The 27,668-nt window shown below is 34.8% G+C and overlaps 1 protein-coding gene across 49 annotated transcripts in view; it reads left to right on the top strand.

The window, feature by feature from the left end:
- The window catches only part of PCM1 (pericentriolar material 1), a 106,819-nt gene that overhangs the window by 43,434 nt on the left and 35,717 nt on the right, over positions 1-27,668 (top strand). For 15 of the 49 annotated variants that reach the window (XM_063612931.1, XM_055286863.2, XM_063612993.1 and 12 more), the window contains 10 exons: positions 423-642; positions 752-897; positions 1,387-1,577; positions 4,059-4,230; positions 6,832-7,187; positions 15,050-15,214; positions 19,916-20,088; positions 20,425-20,553; positions 24,292-24,412; positions 25,966-26,124. In XM_063612931.1, the coding sequence (XP_063469001.1) occupies positions 423-642; positions 752-897; positions 1,387-1,577; positions 4,059-4,230; positions 6,832-7,187; positions 15,050-15,214; positions 19,916-20,088; positions 20,425-20,553; positions 24,292-24,412; positions 25,966-26,124 (1,832 nt within the window). Of the gene's footprint in view, positions 1-422; positions 643-751; positions 898-1,386; positions 1,578-4,058; positions 4,231-6,831; positions 7,188-15,049; positions 15,215-17,699; positions 17,757-19,915; positions 20,089-20,424; positions 20,554-23,386; positions 23,892-24,291; positions 24,413-25,965; positions 26,125-27,668 lie in introns of those variants that run through there. The other 34 variants (XR_010114481.1, XR_008659039.2, XM_055286821.2 and 31 more) reach the window with 5 other exon arrangements.

Genomic DNA, 27,668 nt, shown 5'->3' with positions numbered 1-27,668 from the left:
CAACAAAGATATTATTATATTGTTACTATTAATTATAACAGTGGAAGTTTCTTCATGAATAACAGATGGTGAAGTAGATATAGTGGTTCCACTTGATGAAATACTATGTGGTTGAACTTAAAGCATGAAGAATGGAAACGTACTTGTGACATAATAAATATTTTTATTTTGCAGAATGCTTAATTATATGGACACTTCTGTGTAAAAACATATATGAAAAAGACTGGAGACTAATGAAAACTAATAATTGTACAAAGCTAAAGATCTGGACTTTCTCCCCCCTCTATATTTTTTAATACTTTATATGTTCTTTGAATTTAAAAGAGAATATTGGCCCATAGGCCTGAGTATCAGAGTTTATTGCTGTATTTTAAAAACCAAATTATTATTTATGATGACTTAATGATTTCAATCTGTATTAGGTGGAAGAACAATTGCCCTTTTTCGGCAGATGAAAATTATCGTCCTTTAGCCAAGACAAGGCAACAGAATATCAGCATGCAACGGCAAGAAAACCTTCGTTGGGTGTCAGAGCTCTCTTATGTAGAAGAGAAAGAACAATGGCAAGAACAAATCAATCAGCTAAAGAAACAGCTTGATTTTAGTGTCAGTATTTGTCAGACTTTGATGCAAGACCAGCAGGTAAAATTTGCTATGAAAGTATATTTTTCTTCCATTTTTATAACTTTTGAAGCAATACAAATTTTTCTCAAGTCATCAGTAACTATTAACAAACATTTTCTTTCAATAGACTCTATCTTGTCTGCTACAAACTCTTCTCACGGGTCCTTACAGTGTTATGCCCAGCAATGTTGCATCTCCTCAAGTACACTTCATAATGCACCAGTTGAACCAGTGCTATACTCAGCTAACATGGCAACAGAATAATGTTCAGAGGTAATCTATTTCTTAGAAGTATTGAGACTGTATAAGAGCTAACATTGAGCAGATGTTTTACAGTTAGCTTCTGGGAGAAAAGAGCAAGACCAAATTGCTTATTTGGACATTCTCTTTCCCTTGAGAATTTTGTAAGTGGTGATTTACCTAATGTTTCCTTTTAATACCATGGATATGTTATTAAATTTTACACTTATATTTTGGCAAATTTTGTGGTGTGTAAATTGTACCCCAGTGAAGCTATAAACAAACAAAAAAGTGAGTTTCTTACAGTTTTACCGACTGTCGGACAGAAGTACTAAGTTCATTTCTTGTTCCAGAGGGAAAGTTATTGAATTAAGCCTTATAGAGCAAGCACATATTTGTTACAGTATCAGAGCAGTTTGTCTGCATGCTTTTGAATCATTTTTTACATGTATTCTTCGTGAATGTACTTTATATATATGGTAATATAACTAATTCTTAGATTACTGACTTAAATTTTTGTAGGTTGAAACAAATGCTAAATGAACTTACGCGCCAGCAAAATCAGCATCCAGAAAAACCTGGAGGCAAGGAAAGAGGCAATAGTGCATCGCACCCTCCTTCTCCCAGTTTATTTTGTCCTTTCAGCTTTCCAACACAGCCTGTAAATCTCTTCAATATACCTGGATTTACTAACTTTTCATCATTTGCACCAGGTAAGTGTCTTAATCTAAAGAGAAAATAAATAAAAGCAAAGTGTTTGAGAACATAATTTGTCTATTGCCTAGATGTTTTAACATTTTCTTTTGGAATGGGGTAGGAAATGTTTGCAAAGAAAGTTACAAACTCTTTTCTATGTTTTATTTATTTATTTTTTTTTTGAGGCAGAGTTTCACTCTTCTTGCCCAGGCTGGAGTGCAATGACATGATCTCAGCTCACAGCAACCTCTACCTCCCAGGTTCAAGGGATTCTTCTGCCCCAGCCTCCTAAGTAGCTGGGATTACAGGCATGTGCCACCGTGCCCAGCTAATTTTGTATTTTTAGTAGAGACGGGGTTTCTCCATGTTGGTCAGGCTGGTCTCGAACTCCCGACCTCAGGTGATCCACCTGCCTTGGCCTCCCACGGTGCTGGGATTACAGGCATGAGCCACCATGGCCAGCCTGCATTGTTTCTTTTAAACCAAACTTTAATAATATGGTTGCTAATGAAATTAAGTAAACTATTTAGGAATGATTGCTTCAACTATTTATTAAGAGGAAAGCGAATTAACCTGTTCAATGGCTGCGGTATACTGGGGACTATGTAAAACGCTGGGAGAGTAGAGATGAATAGGACATTGCTCTTCTAGAGGAGTACCATGTCTTGTTAGGGGGATACCAGTAGACTAAAGGAGAGCACATTTAGCTTAAGCTTTTCTTTGGATGTTTTTTTCTGCGCTCATTACGTACCAGACACTATGTAAGTTACTGGGATCTAAAGATGAGTAGCAATGATCCTTTAAGGAATTCGGGGTCTGGTGAGGATGCTATTAATGAATGCTTATAGTACAGTGCCACGGGTGCCGTAACGGTGCAAATGCTGGGAAGTGTCAGCAAATCAGTGCCCCCCCGCAAAAAAAAAGAGGTGATATTTAAGCTAAAGAGTGAATAGAATTTATTTCCAGAGGGATTAGAAATGAAAGGGCTTTCTAATAAATAGAACCACTTAGAGTTATAAAGCAATGAAATAGTACATCACTCAGGGAATTTAGAGGTATTTAAGTGTGGCTAGTATTTAGGGGAAGAGTAATTGATTTGGTTGAAGAGTGGCAGAGAGATTTTATGATGTGCAAAGAAGCTTAGGTTTTATATTGCAGACAAGGGTGCCATTGAAAGGCTTTGAGCAAGGGATAACATGAAATTTATATTTTAGATTACACTGGTGAAAGTGTTCAGGAGAAGTTGGAGGAAGGGAGTGGAAGATTTAGCTGGTGAGAAGGCTGTCATAATAATATGGAAAGGATGATAGCCTGGCCTTAGGCCTTGTCAGTAGGGATCAAGAAAAAGGAGTGACTGAAAGACATTATAGTGATGGAGTGAATAAGTTAAGTGACCGATTATATGAGGTGAATCATGAGGAGGGGTTAAAGGTGTTGGCAGGGAATATAGGAGGAGAAAAAAGGTTGAGAGGGCTTTGTGAATATATATACATATATATATATCACAATATATATACATATATATATATCACAATATATATGTACTCAATACTTCTTATATATTACAGTGTTATGCCCAGCAATGTGTGTATATATGGATGTATATATATGTGTGTGTATATATATATGTGTGTGTATATGTATATGTGTGTGTGTGCGTGTGTGTGTGTGTATATATATATATATATATATATATATATATATATATACACCACAGTGTTTTTTAATAGGATTTTCAAGACAGTGGCATAAAAAATTTAACAGGCTCTTTAGTTCTTGGGCGTCAATTAATATTGGCAGCAGAGATCACATGAGTAGACTTTTAAGTAATAAGAAATTGCAAATGCTCTTCCTTTTTATTAAAATATACTTCATACCCACACCAACTCTATATAAAGGCTCTTCATTCTTTTTAACAGTACAAATTTTTGTGAAACCTTCCCAGTCTCTTTCCCCCATGTTGTTAGTAGCCTCTTGCAAATACCTCTGATACATAACAGTATTTGGTTAAGTATTTAATTATATTCTACTTTCCCAATGAAAATAGAGTAGGAACAACATAAGCGTAGGAGTCATACAGACCTGAGATCTAACCATCTTTTTCATTTATTAGACATTTGATTTCTAACCCTATTTTCTCACTGGTAAAATGAATGCAGTATCTATTTTATAATTTTTTAAGTATTAAACCAAATAACATGTAAAGTGCCTGCAGTAGAGTGTGTCACCCAGTAATTGATAAATGTCCGGTACTATTATTTCTAACTTTGAGCTCTGAAGAGAGTAGGGATTATTAGTTGTCTTTGACCAATGCCTAAAACATAGTGGCCTGAGCTGTAAACAGTGATTGGATAAATAATAGCTTTTTTTTTTTAATTAACAGTTTTTTGTTTTGGTGGATTTGAATGACATATTTAATTAAAACTGTCTTTTAATTTCATTTTAAAGCTAAAGACGTTTATTTATTTTTCCTCTTACCCATTGCTTTTACTGATTAGGTATGAATTTCAGCCCTTTATTTCCTTCTAATTTCGGAGATTTTTCTCAGAATATCTCTACACCCAGTGAACAGCAGCAACCCTTAGCCCAGAATTCTTCAGGAAAAACAGAATATATGGCTTTTCCAAAACCTTTTGAAAGCAGTTCCTCTGTTGGAGCAGAGAAACCAAGGTACCTGATTGTAAACATAGTCTTTTATTGCTTAAACATTCACTTTTGTGATTACATCTAATTATGTGTAATTCGAAAACACAACTAGGGAGGACGTTTGTGATGATTTGGCTTGATGATGTTGGAAATATGAAACTTTGACATATCAGTAGATGAGATGCCAGATACTTCCTGGTAACCCTGGTACACGAAAAGTTCAGTTTGGAAGGATGTGGCATAACTCATAGGATTTATTTTGTCTCTGATTTGATACCTGCCTTTAAGGTTAAAGCACTTTGCTGTTCAATGACTTAGTGCTAGAAACTAATATTAACTGCTAGAAGATAGTTGTTAAGTGATGATCCCTTTTTTTGATTCCTAGCTCTTGATTAGAATCACTTCCTAAAGCTTCTTCAAATATAATGTTGAGTACTATTAGCTTATAAAAACAACTTTTGTCTCATAAGTTTTGAGGATGCATGGTATTAATCATATTTAGGATTTTTTCTGAAACACAATTTTTGACTCATTGTGAAAGGTTGGCTCCGTTGAACCTATTCTGTCAGATGTATCTCTCTGATTGTGTTTCCTACTCTGTAAAAATATATAAAATTCACATTATAGTTCTCTTTAGCTATGTGATTAGGAAGGTCTCAGGCTCTTATATTAGCGTTTTGACACTGTTTAATTACTGAGTCATTAACTAGGATTTTTTTTTTTTTTACTTGATTAACCAATAACTGAGAATTCCAACTTTGTGTTTACACTAGGAATCCTATGATTAACATCCGTTACTTTGTTGACTCCTTTCTTTTAGTTGTTCTGTTTTTTTCGTGTTAAATCTCATGTTGCTCTATAAAGGTATTCTATTGTCAGAAGCCTAACACAGTGTTAGTTCACAGTTGCCATTCAGAAATGATTTTGAATGAATATCCATCACAAGCAGTAAACATTTATTCAAAGCTTCAGTGAATAGACCTTCCTACTAGAATGTCCCTAATTCATTATTTTCCATCTTTTTTATATTATTGATTCTGGTTTTAACTTAGTTATTTATATCATTTTTAGGATGGATCTGAATGTCTAATATTATTTTAGATATTTGGCCTAGTTCAGATTAGACCTCATTTCCCAAACTATCAACTATTGTAATTTCATGGAATTAAATGACTAGAGATAAAAAGTCAGATAAAATCTTGTAGTCTTACTCAGGGGTCAGGGGTCAGAAAACTTTTCCTATAAAAGACTAGATAGTATTTTAGGCCTTGCTGGCCATATAGTGTTTATCATAGCCATTCATCTGTGACAGTTTTGCACAGTAGCAACCATAGACAATATGTAAACATGAGTATGGCTGTGTTCTCCAATAACACTTTGTTTATGGGCACTGAAATTTTGTTTTCATATAATTTTTATTTGTCACAAACTTTTTTCTTTTAATTTTTTTCTTCCAACTATTTAAGAATATAAAAGCCATTCTTAGCTCTCAGGTCATATGGAAACAGGCAGCAGGCTGAATGTGGCCTGTAAGTTACAGGTTTCTAACCCTTGTCTTGAGTTAAATCCTGTAGGTCACTGTCTCCCAGACTATTCTTGGGAGCAGTGTTGTTGTTCACGCTAGGTTCTGTGATAAAGTTTTGGACTTGTTGTTCACTACCACTCTTAAGAGATTTATAAAGCACGTTGGCGTATTAAAAGTTCTGAGATATTTTACAGACTTGTTTAACTTTGTTTTATGTGTTTTCTCCCCAACCTAGACGACCGATGAGTACCTATTAAATATTAAGGGATGCTAGTGTTCAGCAGATAAAATTTGGGAAATGACAGTAGACTAATAGAACTACGGACTTAAGGAGTGGAGAAATAAATTACTAGTTGAATGACCAATTGTTTTCACCAAATTCTTGTTCTACTTGAACTGCTTTAGGTGAACACAAATCCATGTATGTTCCCAAGCCCTCTGCTATAGCTCTTTCTAAGCCATTCTTCCAACCTTTTGTTCTTGTATATCCCATCCTCCCTTGATTTTTTTTTTTGTTGTTTTTTCTAGAGACAGGGTCTCACTTTGTTACCCAGGCGGGAGTGCAGTTCATACGATCATAGCTCGCTGCCTCCTTGAATTCCTGGGCTTAAGGGATCCTCCTGCCTCAGCCTCCTTAGTATCTACGACTGGAGGCACATGCCACTGTGCCTGGCTCATTTTTAAATTTTTTTGTACAGATGGGGTCTCACCGTCTTGCCCGGGCTGGTCTTGAACTCCTGGGCTCAAGCAGTCCTCCTGCCTCGGCCTTCCAAAGTGCTAGGGTTACAGGCATGAGCCACCGCAGCTAGCCGGGTTTGTCTTTCCCACTGTTTTCCATTACAAATGCTAGATCTTTGATAGGAACTTTCGCCACTAAAAGTGGTTTAGTGAGATGGGTCCAGAATTAAAACTAATGTAGTACCTTAGCTTATGTGATATTTCCATATTTAATGTGTATTTTTGTGAAAACATTTTTATAGCCTGTTGACAATTTTATTCACCTAAATCTACTCAAGAGTAGACTATAAATTCAGTATATTTGGAGTTTTTGTAAATAATCTGTAATTGTTAACTTATAAAAACTTGTTTTCATTGGTAAGGAATAAAAAACTGCCTGAAGAGGAGGTGGAAAGCAGTAGGCCATGGTTATATGAACAAGAAGTTGAAATAGAGAAACCATTTATCAAGACTGGATTTGCAGTGTCTGTAGAAAAATCTACAAATAGTAACCGCAAAAATCAATTAGATACAAACGGAAGAGGGCGCCAGTTTGATGAAGAATCGCTGGAAAGCTTTAGCAGTATGCCTGATCCAGTAGATCCAACAACAGTGACTAAAACATTCAAGACAAGAAAAGCATCTGCACAGGCCAGCCTGGCATCTAAAGATAAAACTCCGAAGTCAAAAAGTAAGAAGAGGAATTCTACTCAGCTGAAAAGCAGAGTTAAAAACATCAGTAAGTGTTGAAATTTGTTGAATGTTGATCATTGTAAATGTTGGTAATCTTACTTTGACATGTTGACATATATATAGTTTCAGTAAGGCTACATGTGCAGGTGCTGTTCTAGACTTAGTTGAACAGTCATTTTAGTTACCTTTATATATATATATATATATATAAAATTTTTTTTTTACAAAATAGTATTTGAAATAGGGTTAAATTTTCTGGATTAATGTTGTAAAACATGGCATTTATTTTGTGTACTTCTTAAAGCTTAAATTTTGTAGGTTATTGAAAAATTGCCAAAATGCCCACGTTTACTATTTTTTTTCTTTTGCTATTGTATCGGATCCTGCATCAAACTCTTTGGTCATGACTTTTAGATGGATTCTTGATTGATTCATTTAAAGAATAGTGGGCTTCTAAATACATTGCAGTTTTTGAATATCATATAGATAAACCAGTTTTAAACAGGCTGGCTTAAGTCCTTCTGGAAGTAAACTCATATTTTACTCAATCTTGCCATTGAGTGTCATATTAAAGTTCTTTAAAAAAATTTTTTTAAGTTTTCTTTATGGTGTTAGTGATACCTCTTACAAAAATAGGTTTTCTGTGATTTTTGAATTATTTACTGAAGTGTAGTACTAGGTTAAAAATAGTTTCATTAGCTAAAATCTGCATTGTTACAGCTGAAGGATATTCTTTTTATGTTTGCAAAGGATGGGCTATGGCCTTGAAAGGTTGTTCTGAGTTTAAGGAGATAGTATTTTGTGCTTAAGGCTAGGTGCGGTGGCTCGTGCCTGTAATCCCAGCACTTTGGGAGGCTGAGGCAGGTGGATCACCTGAGAGCAGGAGTTTGAGACTAGCCTGGCCAACATGGTGAAACCCCATCTCTACTAAAAACATGAAAATTAGCCAGATGTGGTGGGCATGCCTGTAATCCAGCTACTAAGGAGGCTGAGACACAAGAATCGCTTGAACCTGGGAGGCAGAGGTTGCAGTGAGCCAATATCATGCCACTGTACTCCCAGCCTGGGTGACAGAGCAAGACTCAGTCTGAAAAAAATAAAAAAATTGGTGTTTAAGAACATAGTATTCTAGACTTATAATCAGGAAAGTTTGAAATGCAGTGCACACTGCTAACTCCCTTTCTTGGAAGTTCACAACACATGCAAGTATAGTAAAGGCCTTGAGAAATCCTGTAGTAAAAAAATACACTTGTAAACTTTGGCAACCTTCATCTTAATCACTTTTGGATAATGAAACCTTAGAAAAATCTAATGAAAACCACAGATATAAGAGAATGTTGGCACATTTTTTAAAATTTCAGTAATTCATCTATCCTTGAAGTCCTTGGCTCCTACCTTGAACCCCATGTGAAGAATCTGACAGATGGTTTAAAAAGCAAATTTGAACAGGAGTGAAAGGAGTGACATTTTTCTTAGCATACACATTATCAGCCTTGAAGTAATTTTCTGGTTATAAAGGTTTAGGAGAAGCTGGTTTATTTAGTAAATTAATTGGTAATCTGAAGCTATTCAGAAAGTTACTGTGCTTTTCCAAGATTACTGTTGGTGCTACCAGAGAAGATTTTAATAGATAATGGCCATTTTGAGACAGGGCTGTTAGGCAACTCAGAACTTTCTATTTCCTAGTGCTTTGCCCTCACAAAGATGCTCTTTGTCATATAAATAAATGAAGCAAAGCTGACATTTTAAATTTCAGCACTGTCTCATTCAAATAGTTAATTTGAATCTGATAGGTCAGTACTTCTTAAACTTGAGTTTCACACGAATCTCCTTAGGAATACAGTTTAAGTGCCGATTCTGATTCATTTGGCTTGGATGGGACTTGAGAGTCTGCTTTCCTAACAGACTCTCTTGTGTTGCCAATATCGGTCTTTGGACTACACTTCAAGTAGCAGATTTTAGAGGAACCTTAGCTAATTTATGGCTATGACCACCTAACCCTAGAAATATTGGTATGTTTTAATTTTTTCTGAAACCCCTTTATTCTGGGGAATTACTTTTCCACATAAATAATTCAGCCTTTTAACTTCAAGACAAAGATTGACATTCTGATCTTTGTGCTCTTTTCCTTCATATTGAAGTATAAAAATACCTACTGGAAACATAACGGTCACATTTGCTCAACAAGCATTCAAGACCACCTGTCAGTGAGTGCCCCACTTTAAGGCACACAAACACAAATAAAAGGCTTGATAGCAGAATCAAACTATACATAGCAGAGCCAAAGTAATATGGGGTAGAATCAAATTAGCTCAATCCTTGTTACTCAAAATCTAAACTGTGGACAAGCAACATTACATCATCTGGGAGATTATTAGAAATGGGTGCTTTTGGGCCTCACCTTATGTCAACTAAATCAGTATGTGTTTTTCTTCAGTATGCATTTTAGCAAGATTTTTGATATGAAGATATGTACATGAAAGTCTGAAAAGTACTGAACTAGACCACTGGTTTATGTGTTTTTTGTTCCTTTTGTGCTATAAGAATGGTCAAGATTTGTTAGAAAAAAGGATTTTTACCATATCTTTAACCTCCACCTCTTGGGTTCAAGCAATTCTCCTACCTCATCCTCCCGAGTAGTTGGGATTACAGGCATGCGCCACCACACCGTGCTAATTTTGTATTTTTAGTAGAGACGGGGTTTCTCCATGTTGATCAGGCTGGTCTTGAACTCCCAACCTCAGGTGATTCACCCCCCTCGGCCTCCCAAAGTGCTGAAATTACAAGTGTGAGCCACTACGCCGGGCCGATTTTTATTGTATCTTAAAGGAAGTGGTAAATAGAGGTGGGTGGGGAAAAGTTTAGAAAGCCTTTCAAATTGTTACTACAATAAGAAAAGTATAGAGTGCGGAACAAGCAGGATGAGAGGAATTGGGAACGGATGTGACAGACATTTCTGCATAGTGGGAATTACATTGCTGTCTTGAGAGATACGGTATAGCCAGTTATACTGTCCCATACTTACTAGACCCATCCAAATATATATGTGTTTTTTTGCATGTTGACATTCTTAAAGAAGTAGCTTGGTAAATCTCACATAACTTTGTTTCTCATGATGGTAACGTGTTTTATTCCTTAGAAGGTCTTTATATGTGAAAATAGATATTGCATATGAGGTAAGAATATATAAATTATGTAATAATCATGTTGTAAACTTGAGTTCAGACTTAGAGCATATGAGTTGAAGGTGATTTCCTGCCTTACTGAATTTTTCTGTTATCAGACCTATAATTTGGTTACCCTGTACTCTTCTGATATTATTAGAGAGTAGGAGCCTAGATTTTCTTCACTCTTTTCTTGGAAAATTGGATGGAACTGTTAAGGTACTGCCTTCTGGATTCTTAGTGTCCTTGAATCTTTTCATTTCTTCCTTCCTCCCTTTCCTGTTGCTCACTAATGAAGATGGACATGAAATGGATGTGAAACATTAGGCAAGGCAAGGCCTGACAGATTTGGCTGGTAAACAGCCAGTAAGCTTTTTGAATTTAGGCAGTTACTAATTTCTTAGGCAGAGAAAAAAGTAGTGCAAGGTGCCATTTCTCTGTGCCCCTTGTCTCACACTTGGAAAGAGTGACACCGAAATAAAAGGGGCTGGCTAACGATTGTCCCTTGAATGGTGGGACACCCTGTTGCTGAGGAATCATTGTTATACTGCAGCTAAGCCTGTTCAATCTGCAAATGTACCCTACAAGGGTGAGGAAGAAAGGTCTCATGTTTCATTAGAACCTGAGACGAGATGGGAAACTCTCCTGACAGAAGCATCCTGGGGCGAGAGAGAGGTGAGTGGAAAATGTCCATCCATATAGCAACTTCTCAAAAGCCTCTCTTGTCCGTGTTCCAGGATGATTCCATGGCCTTCTGCCAAGACAGCTTGCACTGTGATTCAGACCTTAACCTCTCTGCACTCTTTGGACATGTGCAAGGTCTCCAGAGTGCCTTGGCTGATCTGTTTCCCTTCAGTGGAGGCCCAAGTAGAAGTACTGTTTCTTCTACTAATGTCACCCCCTCATGCTGAGAAAAACAATGAGAAAGGGAAAGAGTGGTGAAGTGGCATAGGAGATGACATCCTTATCTCTCATCAGTCACACATTAGTACCCTAACTTTGGAAATCTAGCCTTTGATGTTTTTAATTTGGGACTCATATATAAAACCATAGTTTTTTTTTTCCCTTTTCATAGCATCTTAATAATTATAGCCTACTTCCCTTCACAGTTTCAGCTATTTTGGAGGATGACTGTATGTATTCCTTTTTAAAGTACCTATTGGGACTCCCCACTGAGAATTTTGTATATGCCACATTACCTGTATTTTAATTTTGATTAAAATTTATTCAGCACTTTTCATGTGATACAGTAACAGCGTTTAAATGTTTAATTTCACTTATATAAATGTTCATGTTAGAATAACATACTTAAAATCTTTTTCTTTAGATCATTGTATGTTATTAAATGAGCAACAGTACTACCAGTCATGTCATTTTACGTATTACTTTTGGCACTCATACCCTTTATTGCTGGTTTTACATTAAGATCAATAATAATCAAGAAGTCTCTCTTTTCAGTAAATTTCATGCAGACTGGGTGGCAAGAGGCTAAACTTTAGTCTGAGAGACCAGTGAAAAAACCTGGAACCTAAATTTGAGATGATGAAGTCTTATATAATGGCCTTGGAAATAGGGAGGGTCGAATATAGATGGGATATCACAGATAATAAATTGACAATATTTGGGGAAATTATTTGTTATTAGTAGACCTGCAGTGATCTGGAAGATGCAGGCAAGGCTTTAGGGTCTGCTGGCTTTTTACTAGAGTGTCAGGAGCATGGTCAGATCTCCATGATTCTTGGAGAAAGCTATGTTGGAGGAGATCCTTGCAATTCCTCCTATTATTGACTCTTCCCCTTACCCCCAAGAGTAGCAATGTATTGCTACTGCAAGCTACTAGTTGGCAGAAAGGTTATTGAGTAAGTAGGTGGCAGTCTTCTTTAACCCTGTACATGGGACAGCGTTAGTCTTTGCAGCTGAAGAGACTAAGCAGTAGAGAAGGTTCCTCTCATTGTCTTGATGAGGGACTGACAACTTGCTAGCAAAAATGTTGCTTGACCACAGGAATGAGACTTCCATGCACCCTCATCTTGCCATCATTAAAGCTATCCAGCATTTGGGTCCAGCTTTAAGAGAAGGTGAGTCATGACTAGGCCAATGAATATAACAGTACATATAAAAGGGACCTAGTTACCAGGGAGAAAACAGAAGTAGACCACTGAAACAGGCAAAACCTAGTGAAAATAGAATTATTGAACAAAATATTGAACAAATACCCTTGAACAAAATAATAAGGGCACATAAGCAGATTGAGTTACAACAAATTCTTTAGAGCTAGAAGAAAAATGACTCTAAGTTTTAATGTTTAGATTATTTGAAAAAGAGGACACGTGCTATTAAGTTCCAAATTACTGGCCTAGAAAATCAAGGGGAAGAATTATGTCATTAAGTGGAACGAAAGTACTAACAGATAAAATCAAGACGATTAGAGGCTTACAAGAAGTTCTAAAAGAGAAAAAAAAAAGCAGGTGGACAAGCAATAACTAAATAATAGATGGGATGAAGAAAGACTTGAGAGTGCAGATGAGAACAGCTGACTGTTGTCTAGCCAGGAGAGAAGTGAGGGAAACACACAAACACCTGTGCAGAGTCTGGTAAAATCCCTGAATTCCAAGGAAAAAGTAAAAATCCTCTAAGCTTCCACATGAAAGACCAAGTTGCATACAAAGAAAAAGAAGCAAACCGACACCAGGCAGTCTTCCTTACCACACAAGCAGAAGTAGAAAAAAGTGGAATGACGCTACACAGTTGACAAAGAACTGCAACTCAGGAACCTTGTACTCAGCCAAAGGACCCTAGATACTAGTTTATCCTATCTGAGGAAAACTAAAGAAACAACCTATGAATCAGAATAGAGACTTTATACAGGGGAAGATAAAGAAGAGAGAGAACAGTTTAATAAAGAAAACGGTAGATCAGTCTCAGTAATATAAATTCAAAAGTAAAAATAAAATATTAGCAAACTGAATCTGCCATTGTATCAAAAGAATTCTAGACTATCAACACTAGAGTTTATTTCAGACACGTAATGATGATTTGTTACCAGGAAATCTGTCAAAATAATTTATCAAAGGGACAAATAATCATAGCAGATTAGATAAAATTTGAAGCTGTTCTCATGAGAATGTGAAGTAAAATGGGTATAAGAAGGCAGTTATGCCTGTAATCACAGCACTTTGGGAGGGTGAGGCAGGTGGATTGCTTGAGCCCGGTAGTTGGTGGTTGCAATGAGCCAAGACTGTGTCACTGTACTTGAGCCTGGGCAGCAGAATGAGACTCAGTCTCAAAAGAAAAGGAAAAAAAAAAAAACGCAGTTATTTAAATGTAATAAAGACTGTTAGCCAGTGTACACCATTGTAAATGCAAGTACTCCAGAGATATTTCCATCTCAATTAGGAACTAAACAGGGATTCCTCTTGTCCCACCATCATTATTTACCATTATTTGGGAAGCATTATGTCAAATAATTGGAATTATAATGGTAATAAATATTGGGAAAGGAAGGAAACAAATTTTATTTGTTTTTTCTAGTGGCATTTTTGTATACTAAGAAAGCCCAAGAGATACTGGAAAGTAGCTCCTAGAGTTACAAGGTAAACTGTTAAAGTGGTTGGTTATGGAATAAGTGTGTGAATATTTTTCCCTATTGTAATATCCAGTAGCATGAAAGTGGAGAGGAATGCTCTTCTCATAGTACTCAAAATGTTTGAGTGGGGGATGGTGAAATGTAAGGAACAAATTTAACAAGGAAAGTACTAGGTCTGTAAAAAGCTATAAAGTATTTTTGAAGAACATCAGAAAGATTGAACAAATAAAAACATAACCATGTTCTTAAGATGGAAAAGATGGAAATGCGTAAGATTGTTAAATACCAGTTCTCCTCAGATTAATACATTCTTTTAATTTGATTCCATTTTGAGTCCCCAGAGATTGTTTTTAAAATTGAAAAAAAAATAACAAAGCTTATGTGGAAGGACAGATGCCCAAGAAGAGTCAAGAAAAAAGTGAAGCTAGTGGTACTTGCCTTAGCAGATGTTTGATCATACTGTATAACTTGTGTTTCTAAATGAATGAAAATGGCATTGGAATAGCTAAGTTGAACACATAAAATGTCCAAAAATAAAACCCCAAATATTGGAATTTAATATATTGACCGATGTATATTTTAATTCAGTGCAAAGAGGGTAGGTATAGCCACCTATCCACATGGAACAACAACAACAAAAAAAATGGAATTTCTACGTTGCGTATATACCAAAATATTTTAAAAACTTGAAAATTTTGTAGAACATATGATCAGTGGGTAAGACCTTTTAAACCAAGTCACGTCACGTAAAAGATAACAATAAGAAAGGCAAACGTATTTGACTACTCTCCCTCTATAATGGATATTTGTATATATTGGATGTGATTCTTATGTTTCCTAATATTAAAAATTGCTAACTTGGAATTCTAGTAGAGATTTGGGGTCATGAAAGGTCTGCCATATACTTTGAATTGGAATATACTCATTGAGATGAGTATCAAAGAACAGTGAAGGTTAGATTTATTACTGTTAGCTCATACTTCTAAAGGGTATTGCAAAGATACCTCCAAGACATATTTACTGTTTTGTATCCTATTTATACCAGGCCTTCCTAGCATTCTAAATTGAGTTACCTGTACTGTTGCACAATGGAAACCGATTTCCCTTTTAGTTTGAGTTAGTTGCAACTGATAACAGTTGTCACTTTTTTTACTCAAGGGTATGAAAGTGCCAGTATGTCTAGCACATGTGAACCTTGCAAAAGTAGGAACAGACATTCAGCCCAGACTGAAGAGCCTGTTCAAGCAAAAGTATTCAGCAGAAAGAATCATGAGCAACTGGAAAAAATAATAAAATGTAATAGGTCTACAGAAATATCTTCAGGTATGTTCTTTTTTGGTTTGCATTAATATAAGGAGGTTTTCAGCTTAGATTTGAAAAGCTATAATAAAGCAGGTTTTAAAATTGGTGTTTCACACATATCTATCATGTGGAAGATTTTATAGTGGAAATTATAGTACACATTCCTTGATATTGAGAAATAAAAACTGAAAATATTTTTTGTTTTACTATTTAATAGTTTTGGACACATTTTAATAAAATTCTAAACAAGCAAAGGATAGTTACAATTGTGGAACTCCTCATTTCAAGTTCTGAAAATCTTATCTGATTACGAATTAGATATGAAATCATGTCATCCCCTGCTTCAGTCCTTTGGCCCACTGTGCCTACAGGATAAAGTCTGAATGCCTTCATGGAACGTACATGGCCATCAGGGATTTGGTTCCTTCCTGCCTCTCCAGACTCATTTCTCAACACACTCTGCCTTGAACTTTTTTCTTTCTGTGGCACTGAACTGAAGTTTTTGTATAGCTATCACATTCTTTCTTACCTTGGTAGCTGTTTTTCTATCTCAAGTCCTTTCTGCCTTTTTTGGAAGTTCATTTCTCTGCTGGACTCTTAATACAATTTTAATTCTGGAACTCCATTCTGATCCAAACTGGGATAGTTTCCCCTTTCTCCTGTTTTCCTTGTAGCTTGTGTAAACCTATTTTGTTGCCTCAATCACATTATTATAGTAGTTCCCTGTTTGTCACTTTTTTGAGTCCCTTAGCAGCAGATAATACTTAAATAAGCACCAGTAGTTTCCTAACTTGTAAAGAATATCTCAAAGAAATATGGAGAGAGAGAGGCAATAACATGACATTAGACTATAGTGGATAGACCTTAATCTAGTAGCTTTCATTGACATTAGTATAAAATGCATGCATTTTTTGCTTAAAAATGATAATAGCAGCTATCTTTTGTACCATGCTCCATTATTTTCAGATTACCAACAAATCTCATTTGAGCCTCATAATGCTGAGTTGGTTTTATTTCCATTTTTCAGAGGAAACATGGTCAAAGAGGGAACTTTTTTTTTGTTTTTTTTTTCAGTACTCATAAAGGCCCAGTAATATAAACTGGTACTTTTCTGGAAAGCTTCAGAAGTCATGCCCTTAATCCAGTAATTGTACTTGTAGTAATCCATCCTAAGAAAACCAAAGGGAAAAAAAAAAAAAGAAATTAAGACTTAGTGTTGTCTCAACAGTATGATTTCAACTATGTATAAAGAAAAATTTGAATGCAAAAAGGCTGGAAAAAAATGCATCAAAATGTTAATAGTGGTTTTATCATCTTCAAACTCATAATGAGCATTTATCATTTTGTAATCAGAAAAGAAACATCACATTTGTTTGCATTTTGAAATGAATTTCTCAAGTCCACTTTGCTAGGAAATGGTAAAGCTGAACTTAGAAGCTGTGCTTCTGTTAAGTCTGTGTTCCTTTCTGCAAAAATATCAATCCTATTCTCCTGAACCCAGAATTTTACTAAAATTTAATAATTTTCATCTCCTTTTACTCTCTGCCAAATAGTGATAACTTTAAAAAATAAACAGTCGGGTAGAGGTCGAAGAAGGACACTAAACTGAAAGTCTTAATAAACTGAGTATCAATTACTTAAATAATAATTGGACATAATACTTCAGGCCCTATTACTATTACTTAGTGAAATATAATGATTGAATTTCGGTGAATTAAAAAATGTTTGAATATATAAATATACACAAGTTTACATATTTACATTCTGAAAAGATTTAAAAAAAAATTTTTGAGACAGTCTCGCTCTGTCACCCAGGCTGGAGTGCAGTGGTGTGACCTTAGCCCACTGCAACCTCTGCCTCCCGGGTTCAAGCGATTCTCCTGCCTCAGCCTTCTGAGTAGCTGGGACTACAGGCGCCCGCCACCACGCCCGGCTAATTTTTTGTATTTTTAATAGAGACAGGGTTTCAATATGTTAGCCAGGATGGTCTCAATCTCCTGACCTCGTGATCCGCCTGCCTTGGCCTCCCAAAGTGCTGGGATTGCAGGCATGAGCCACCACGCCCAGCCCTGAAAAGATTTATTTTTAGTTTTAATCATTACCCTAAAATTCTTTATAGCATGTAAGGCATGTTACTTTTTGTAACTCTACTCATAACATGATTATTAGAGTACAGCATAATATGACTGCTAGTATTAAGTTACGCAGTCCTCTTCTCCCGTGGGTGTTGTGGGAGGTTCACCTTGATGTGTATGCTTCTAAAAATGAATGGTAGAAGTTTATTATGATAGTCATCATCAGTCGCCTTAATATACGTTTATAGCAAACCTTTTGAGATTTTTTTTCTTGAGATTATTTTTAAGTAGAGCATAAGCCTTAGTTCAGGCAAACAATTTTAAAGAAATTTGCTTATTTCTTTTTTTCATTCACTTATTCATGTTATAGACCCTGTCTTTACTACTCATACACATTTTATGTTCATCCTTATGTCTGCCCTTTCCTACAGCACATGCTAGGAGAATACTACAGCAGTCTAACAGAAATGCATGCAATGAAGCGCCAGGTAACAATCTGCATAGTTTTGGTGTCCAGTTTTTGTTAATTTTTTCCCATTGGTCCTAGAAGTTTTATTGTTCTGATTTTTTTCTTTTTTAAATTTAGCTTAGAGTGTATATGTTATGTGACTATTGTAAAAGATAATTTATATTCATAAAATTCTGAACCCATTCATTTATAATTCTTGGTAAAATTGGCTGCTTTTGTTTTCATATTCTGTTAGTGTATGTAACCTAACACATTCATAAGGGTAATAGAAACCTTTTTTACAGTTTAGTACTTGATTTGAGGTTATTTTGTACTTCTTCAAAGCATTAGTATTTCTTAGAACTAGAAATATAGTTACTTTTATAGTTTATCTTTCCTTTTTAGCCAACATCTTAGAAAAATAAGTCATCAAACAAAACAATGATTACATGCAAAGACGTGATAAATAAAGATCATGGAAGTTACAAAGATTCCCAAATACTATTTTAGTATCTCTAATATAAGTATTCTCATTAAATGTGGTTCTTTATGATTTATAGTTGTAAATTTTTTTTTAACTCCTCTTGCAGCTTTACATGAATGAAAAGTAAAAGCCAGTTTGAATGGAACCCTTAAGGGACTCTAAAGATATAAAACAAGGACCCAGAACTGACAAAGCTGAATATATCAGTGGCACTTTGAAAAGAAAGAACTCTGAAAATAGGATATAAAAACAAGATGGAATTAGAGAAACTTGATTAAGATTAGGGATTTTTCCAGCCAAAGCTAATCAATTTCAGTTCAGGAGGAGAAACTGGCGTAAACTTTCCACCTCTTGACTGCAGAAGTGGTGGGGGAATGAAGCTAGTGTTTAAACGGCATATTCGTTATTTGAGAATAATTTAATTTTTAATGATATGCAATTTAGAATGATAATTTTATCACATACAGAGGTATTAAATATGTCATTAAACATAGTTACAGCTTTGAAATGAAATTTTTAAATTAAGTATGATTAAACTGCAATATAGTATATAAGATGAAAGTTTGCATATCAAATTCTTTTTACCTGGATTTTTCCCATTAGTAGAGATTGCTTACAGAGATAGTTTTGGTTCCTACTTACTACAGTAAGTGTCATTTTTGTAATAGTTCATACTTTAAAACTACTAGGAGAACTTTAGTGTATCACTTGATTTTATACCTGTAACTGAGGCAAAATAGGGAAGTTGCATATTTATTGTTATATATAATTAATATATTTTTCTATTAATATATTAGTAATGTTGTTATTTTATGCTTGCGGAAATTGAGACCTGAAGATATTAAATTATTAGCCAAGTAGTGGAAAATTTTTCTATTAGAGCACATTCTTTTTGCATTTTCTTATCATTCTCACAAAAATGAGTTTTTATGATCTTGTATACTTATTTGAAAGCACAATATATTAAGATACTCAGCATTTTAAATGTATACATTTGAGTGTGATAATTTTGTTTTATCAACAAGTAAATATAGCCGAATTGTAGCTAAATAATAGAGTGATGCCTAGATTCTGTGAAACTGAAAACTTCAGTTGGGTCACTTGCCTGCTCCAGTACACACTGAGTATGTAAATAAGACACAGTGGTGAAATTGACCTATTATGTTAGGTTACAAATTTGGTTACTCATCATCACAGCACTTTTCTGTGTGATGTATATTTGATAATTAGTAGACTATACTGGATAGACCTTAATCTAGTAGCTTTCATTGGCAGCATTCAGTTTATTCTTTTTAACATTAACAAAATATACAAACTTCCTTTTCTGTAATGAAGTTCATATTAGCAAAAGCAAAAAAGAAATTAGCACTTAGCTTATTTCTAAGTGTTGAAAGATTTTCACTGATTTTTCCCATGAAATGTATAATATTTTCTTTATATTTTATATGATCAGAAATAAACATGGTTCTTAGTAATGCTAGGTAATGTTATTCATTAAAATTTTATTTTTAGTACAAAATGCATATCTTGGTATCTTAAGATTTTATTTATCTTGGTAATATTAAGCTTCTTTTCTACTTTAAAAGCTCTGAAATAGAATTGTCTAAAATAGAATTTTTAGATAATTTAAAGCTGAGAGTAATGATACTAGCTAATAAAAGTTGTCATGAAGGTACTTCATCAATATTAACTTTCTGGTCTTTTATGTATTCCAGAAACTGGGAGTGATTTTTCCATGTTTGAAGCTTTGCGAGATACTATTTATTCTGAAGTGGCTACATTAATTTCTCAAAATGAATCTCGTCCACATTTTCTTATTGAACTCTTCCATGAGCTTCAGCTACTAAATACAGACTACTTGAGACAGAGGGCTTTATATGCATTGCAGGTATCTGGTACCTAACATAATTTTTCCTGCCCTGTTATCACCTTCTTCATGATTATCTCTGGTTGCTGTCTTAGACCGAAGGATGTACCATATGAATTTTCATCTGTTCTCTGTGTTTTCTTGACATTTTATTTAAAATTTTTGTATAGCTTAAGTAGCATTAAAGTCTTTTTTTGAGTACTTTTTCAGTGTTTTGTCTACTTCCTCACGCTTAACCTGTGAGGATAGAAACAGTACATTTTTCCTTCCATCTGCTTTTATTTTTGAATCTGTAATATAAATGAATGATGAAGCATGTATGTTTTATATAAATGATGATCTTATTTTCTTATTTAGGACATAGTATCCAGACATATTTCTGAGAGCCATGAAAAAGGAGAAAATGTAAAGTCAGTAAACTCTGGTACTTGGATAGCATCAAACTCAGAACTTACTCCTAGTGAGAGCCTTGCTACTACTGATGATGTAAGCTGATAATGATTAGTGAATTGTAGACATAATTTTAGTATGCACTAAATAAAAGTTAAATAGGTTATTGTCAAATTGTAGGTAGACCTAATATATTTGATTTTCAGCTTTTTTTTAAAACCTGGGTATAATGTGTTATTTTATTTTGAGGGCGAGATACAATATGCAATGAAAATATGGTAGCAAACACCAAAAATTATGTATGTATGTTAGATTATGAGGTCTGAGATAGCCATATTTATGTTGTTATTACCCAATATAGGGGCTGATTCTTAAAAGACATTTACAAATGTATCTTGTATTTATTTAAGACATTGAGTAAAACAGACAGCAATCAGATTATAGTAAAAATGCTTGAATGAATAAATACAGGATAAATCACGTCTTTGGATTTAAAAAGAAAAAGCCTAGACAAAAGAAAGTCTTCCAGGAAAAAAATTGTAATTCAATGTATTCTAATTGATGGAGAAAATTTTGAATAGAGTAAAAAGGACCTGGAAATGGAGAAGAGTGCTAAGGAGAATGGTATAAATTCAGTAAGCTGTGTCCTCTAAATAGCACTTAGCACATCGTTGATTGAATAACAGTGACAAAACTGCTAGTATACTGAGGAGATAATGTGCTAGGTGTTTGGGAATCACCTATTTCAAGGTTCAGGCCTTGATTTTATTGTAAAATATTACATGTGGTCGTGGGATAGCAAATACATTCCTTTTTTATGACAACTCTAGCACCTAGAGATACGTGGGTAAGAGTTCCATAGTTGATTAGCAAATACCAGCTATAGGTAGAGAGTTGGAAGTTACTGCTTCTGCCTTTTATTGAAGTGTTAATACTAAGTTTTTTCTGAAGCCAGTGTTTTCTCAAAGGATTATCTTGCCTCTTCAGATACAGTAGTTTTCTGAGTTTTTCTCAATTTTTGCTCCTTAACTTCTACTTGTGTTTAAAATACTTCCCCAGCTCATCTTTTCTGTTTAAAATGTTTTCCCACTGGACTCTGACTCCTTTAGTACTATAACATAAACCTGTGTCTAAAAACTACATGGTTTTAATTAACTTTGCAATGTGAAATGTAAATTTAGTGTCAGTGTTTGCTCCTTTGGATTGTTACAACTAATTGAAAATTGTGTATTCCTTTTTGTGGGAAATGAAATGTCATCTGCTTGAATACATTAAAAATGATGTTAAATTATACTAAGGTTTATCGGGCATTGAAATAACTTGAGAGAGAATGAATAGTCTCCATTCCTAGACGTATTTTTCAATAATTTTATATCCTTAATTCCAGTGGTTTCACTTTTATCCAAGTTTCATGCAGGCAGCATTACTTCCATTTATTTTAAGAGATTGGAGCACATTGGTTTGCACCATCGATAGCACATTTTGAAAGTTGAGCTACAGTTTAGGATAAAGTTAACCTAAGAAGGTTTTAAAGTTAAATGAAATTTAAAGATGCTGTACTACTTGATAAGTAAGGACTTGGGATAGTAATTGTATTTAGTATTACTTTTAATTAAGTAACTAAATCAGTTCTTCGATATTTCTTCTGAAACTTAAATTCAGCATTAAGGTCAACATCTTCCCTTTACTAATGCCATTTAATCAGCAGCACCACAATATCCAGTGTAGATACTCACAGATCTGAAGCAGCAGTGTCCAGTAGAACTTTCTATAGTGACAGAATTGTTTTATGTCGGCATTGTCTAATGTTGTAGCCATTAGCTACATGTGGCTAGCAAGTACTTGAAGTATAGCTATTGTGACTGAGGAACTAAATTTTAAATTTTATTTAAATAGCCATGTGGTGTTTTTTGTATTGGACAGATTTAGAGCCTCATTCTCTAGATGCTTCTGTGCTTCTTGAGCTTCATTTTTGGAGTTTTTACAAACGTATATTCAGATGTGTAAGAGATACTGCTCTTTCCCAGGAAAGAGAGAAATGAAAGTGAAACTGGGTATCTGGGAGTTGTAAGTCAAGGAGGATGGAGTAGAGACATTGAGGTTTAGGAAGAAGAAAACACACTTTGTGTCTCCTGCTCCTGATGATAATAAAATGGTAAAAGCAATCTGTCTTCAAGTCTTACTTGAAGGAGTAAAAAAATGGTTTCCCTATTTCTAAAATATGTTCCTTAATGTCTAAATTTCCTTTAATCAGGGACAAATCTTTGATTTCATAATTGAAGATAGGAAACTTTAAAAAGATCAATAGTTAAGGGAAAGAAGACAACTGTAAAACGTCATAATCAAAATATAAGTGAGACACCCTACCACCATCACACTATACACAAAATTAATTTGAAATGACCTAAAGTCCTGTAAAAGCCAACACTATTAAAACTTTTAAAAGAAAATGGGAGAAAATTTTGACCTTGACATAGGCCGAGTTTTCTTAGGACAGAGAAAGCACTAACTATAAAAGAAAAAATTAATAAATTAGATTTGACAAAAATAGGAATTTTCTGCTTTTCAAAAGATACTGTTATGGGAAAATAATCCCAGTATATATCTCTGACAACTTTCTGATATATAGACTGTATAAAGCTTACCACTCAGTTGTAAGACAACTCAGTAAAAACTGGACAAGAGATTTGAACAGGTACTTAATGAAAGAAGATATATGAATGGCTAGTATGCAAATTAAAGCCGCAGGAAATATCACTTCACATCAAGAATGGCTAAAATGAAAAGATTGACAAGAAGTGTTGGTGAGAATGTGGAACAGTTGGAACTCTCACAGTCCTTATGAGAATGTAAAATTGCACAACCACTTGGAAAGCAGTTTGGCAGTTTCTTATAAACGTGGCATGTGACCCATCAATTTCTCTTGTAGGTTTTCATCCAAGATAAATGAAAATATGCAACACAAAAACACTTGCACATTAATGTTCATAGCTTCTTTAGTCATGATAGCCTCAAACTGAAGCATCAAGAGATAAATGGATAAACAAACTGGTATATCTATACAGTGGAATACTATGCAGCCATTAAAAAATAATGAACTTCTGAAACACACAACATGGATTCATTTCAGAAACATACTAAGTGAAAGAAGTCAGACAATGAAGAGTGTATATTGGCTGGTTCCATTCGTATGAAGTTCTACAACCAGCAGAACTGATCCACAGTGGTAGAAATCATGAGTAGGGTGTGGTAGACATTGACTGTAGAGGGTTGTGAAGAAACGTCCTGGGCCAGTGGAAATGGTCTTTATCTTTAGGGAATCTGGTTACATGAGTGTATACATTTGTCAAAACTCATCAAACTGTACATTTAAAGTGAGTGCATTGTATATAAATTATATTTCAATAAAGTTTATTTTTAAGAAATGCAAAGAATGTTGTGATGTTTTTTTTCCTGATGTGAAGCAACCAGATAGAGTAAGCTACTAGGCATTGTTAGCATTTGGAGATAGGAGAATGTCCCTGAGAGTACAAAAATAATTTAAAATGTTAACTTTGCCAAATTAGAATTTAATCAGTAGCTGTCTTTGTGTATGTTTATCTACATAATAACAAATATTCTGCAAGGCTACTTACATTACTATTCTGTGCGACTCTGTATTCAGCGTTTAATGACTTTGGTTATATTATCATCTTGTTTGGACAGAATACTGAGGAAACTTACGAATATCTTTTAAGTGTACAATTTTATGTAAATAGTTACCTCTGTTAGATCATTAATATGAAATTCTTAAAAGAAGTATTAGTGATTTTTGTTTGTTTTACTGTAACTTAGGAAACTTTTGAGAAGAACTTTGAAAGAGAAACACATAAAATAAGTGAGCAAAATGATGCTGATAATGCTAGTGTCCTGTCTGTATCATCAAATTTTGAGCCTTTTGCAACAGATGATCTAGGTAAGCAGAATTTTTTATAATCTTAGAAACAACTTTAAGTTGATCTGGTCCAGCCTTGGAATTGGCATTGATAAGGAAACAAGTCGAGAAAGGCCAAGTGTGTGTGTGGTTTAAAGAATGTGGACTTAATTATCTATCAGTCTAAAATCAACAATCTTCTGACTCTTAACCCTGTGGGCAAATCATCCAACATTTCTGACTCTGCATGTACTAAGGAAATGGGAATCTTAATCTACCTTCCTATGTTCGTGTGAAAATATAATGGAACTTACTTGCTTGAGTTCAGAAAATGTTTATTTCCTTTTCCTTAAAGGAAAGGCTATCGTTTAAGGTCATCTAGTTAATTCATGGGAACAATTCAGGCCTCATCTAATCATATTTTTAATAAAAATGTTAACTTTGTAATTTGAGTTAAGCAGTCAGATTTCTTAAATAACCTGTAGTGAAAACCTCAAGTAACTCTCAGGCATAGCCTATGGTTTTGGTTGTTTTTTTTTGGTTTGGGTTTTTTTTTTTTTCCCTCTCCCATCAGCTATAAAACAAAAGAGGTTTAGAGTGTTGCCTGGCTGCAATGGAGAAAAAACTTGAGTCCTAGACTTGGAAATTTAAGGAAAAGAAAAATACATAGATACTTGATACGTTTCTAGACTGTGGCCAATCAAAAGATAACCTGAGAATTCAGTCATTCTGCCATCCAGGGCGCTTAGTTGATAAAATAATGTAATGTCCTGTTACTCTAGTGTTTGTTCACGTGATGGAGAGAAGATTTAGATTATTTCGAAGGTATTTTTCCACTATAAAGAAAAGGGCTTAGCCTTGCCCTATCATTACATTTCTACTGTTCGCCAAAACAAAAGTCTTCCTTTTGCTTATTGTAATTACTGAGGACTCTGAGCCTTAGCTGACCTCTAAATAAATGCTTATTTGGGTCTGTATTGAGTTCATTCCATTACAGAGAAAAATTGCTGTGTGGCCTGCCAACCCTCTCCCCTCAGGTTGTCCATCCCTTTCTGAGTTGCTAGAATACTTTGACTCCTACGTATTTTCTTTCATTTACTGGTATTTTTTTTTTTCTTACAACCCTGCACCAGTAGCTGTGTCTGAAGACATAGAATTGGGAAATTTCATTGATAGGCCTTTTTCTTACCTAATTTGCTTGTTTTAGGTTGCATTGTTTTCATCAGAATTTGCATGACATTTTGGAATTTACTTGTGTTGTTTAAATGAAACAACAAAATGTAATGAAATAAATATGGGCTTCAGAGTTTGATAACTAAGTTTAAATCCATGTTCCTACATTGAACTGTCTGTGAAACCTTGAGCAAGTTACTTAAGTTTTCTGCAAATGAAAGTAATGTCATCTACTTTATAGGATTATTTTAAGGATTAAATAAGTTTGTTAATGTATATGAAGTACTCAAGTAGTATAGTGTGTAGAACTTGTTAAAGCTAATTTTCCTTCCTTTTGTTTGGACATTTATTAATGCGTTTTGAGGAATATATGAAAAAGTTCACTTTTACATACTCAAAAAATATTTTTGTTCCAAATGTAGGTAACACCGTGATTCACTTAGACCAGGCATTAGCCAGAATGAGAGAATATGAGCGTATGAAGACTGAGGCTGAAAGTGACTCAAATATGAGATGCATCTGCAGGATTATTGAGGGTGGAGATGGTGCTGGTGCAAGTACTACAGTTAATAATTTAGAAGGTATATATTTTTGTTTTCAGTAGGTTTTTGGAGAACAGGTGGTGTTTGGTTACATAATAAGTTCTTTAGTGGTGATTTCTGAGATTTTTGGTGCACCCATCACCTGAGCAGTATACACTGTACCTAGTGTGTATTCTTTTATCCCTCACCCCCTTCCCACCCTTTCCCCTGAAACCCCAAAGTCCATTGTATCCTGCTTATGCCTTTGCATCCTCATAGCTTAGCTACCACTTATGAGTGAGAACATGCAATGTTTGGTTTTCCATTCCTGAGTTACATCACTTAGATTAATGGTCTCCAACTCTATCCAGATGGCTGCAAATGCCATTATTTTGTTCTTTTTTATGGCTAAGTAGTATGCTGTGGTGTATAAATAAATAAATCTATCTATCTACACATATACATACACCACATGTTCTTTATCCGCTCGTTGATTGATGGGCATTTGGGCTGGTTCCATATTTTGCAACTGCAGATTGTGCTGCTATAAACATGCACGTGCAAGTATCTTTTTCATATAATGACTTCTTTTCTTCTGGACAGATACCTAGTAGTGAGATTGCTGGATCAAATGGTAGATCTACTTTCAGTTGTTTAAGGAATCTTCATACTGTTTTCCATAATGGTTGTACTACTTTGCATGCCCACCAGCAGTGTAAAAGTGTTCCCTTATTACCACATCCACACTAACATCTATTATTTTTTGATTTTTAAGTTATGGCCATTCTTGCAGGAGTAGTATGGTATCACATTGTAGTTTGTGCTTTGATTTGCATTTTCCTGATAATTAGTGATGTTGAGCATTTTTTCACTCAATATCACCAAAAAGTTTTTTGGCCATTTGTATATCTTCTTTTGAGAATTGTCTATATCCTTAGCCTACTACTACTACTTTTTATTTTTTTTTTTTTAATTGGACCACAGTCTTGCTCTGTTGCCCAGGCTGCAGTGCAGTGGCACAATCTCAGCTCACTGCATCCTCTGCCTGCCAGGCTCAAGTGATTCTCATGCTTCAGCCTCCCGAGTAGCAGGGATTATAGGCATGTGCCACCATGCCCAGCTAAGTTTTGTATTTTTAGTAGAGATGGGATTTCAGCATATTGTCCAGGCTGGTCTTGAACTCCTGGTCTCAAGTGATCTGCCCACCTCAGCCTCCCAATGTGCTGGGATTACAACTGTGAACCACCATACCTGGCCTTAGCCCACTTTTTGATGGGATTTTTTTTGTTTTTTTTCTGATTTGTTTGAGTTCTTTGTAGATTCTGGGTGTTAGTCCTTTGTCAGATGCATAGTTTACAAAGACTTCCTCACACTCTGTGGGTTGTCTGTTTACTCAGATGATTATTTCTTTTGCTGTGCAGAAACTTTTTAGTTTAAGTTCCATCTGTTTATCTTTGTTTTTGTTGCATTTGCTTTTGGGTTCTTGGTCATGAAGTCTTTGCCTAAGCCAGTGTCTATAAGGGTTTTTCCAATGTTATCTTCTCGAATTTTTGTGGTTTCAGGTATTAGATTTTGAAGGTATATTTTTTATTGATTAGAAGTAA

The sequence above is a fragment of the Symphalangus syndactylus genome, chromosome 1, assembly GCF_028878055.3.
Source record: "Symphalangus syndactylus isolate Jambi chromosome 1, NHGRI_mSymSyn1-v2.1_pri, whole genome shotgun sequence".
In the NCBI taxonomy this organism is placed as follows: domain Eukaryota; kingdom Metazoa; phylum Chordata; class Mammalia; order Primates; family Hylobatidae; genus Symphalangus; species Symphalangus syndactylus.
The sequence above is the reverse complement of the archived record's forward strand: the minus strand, read 5'-3'. Positions and strand labels throughout refer to the sequence as shown.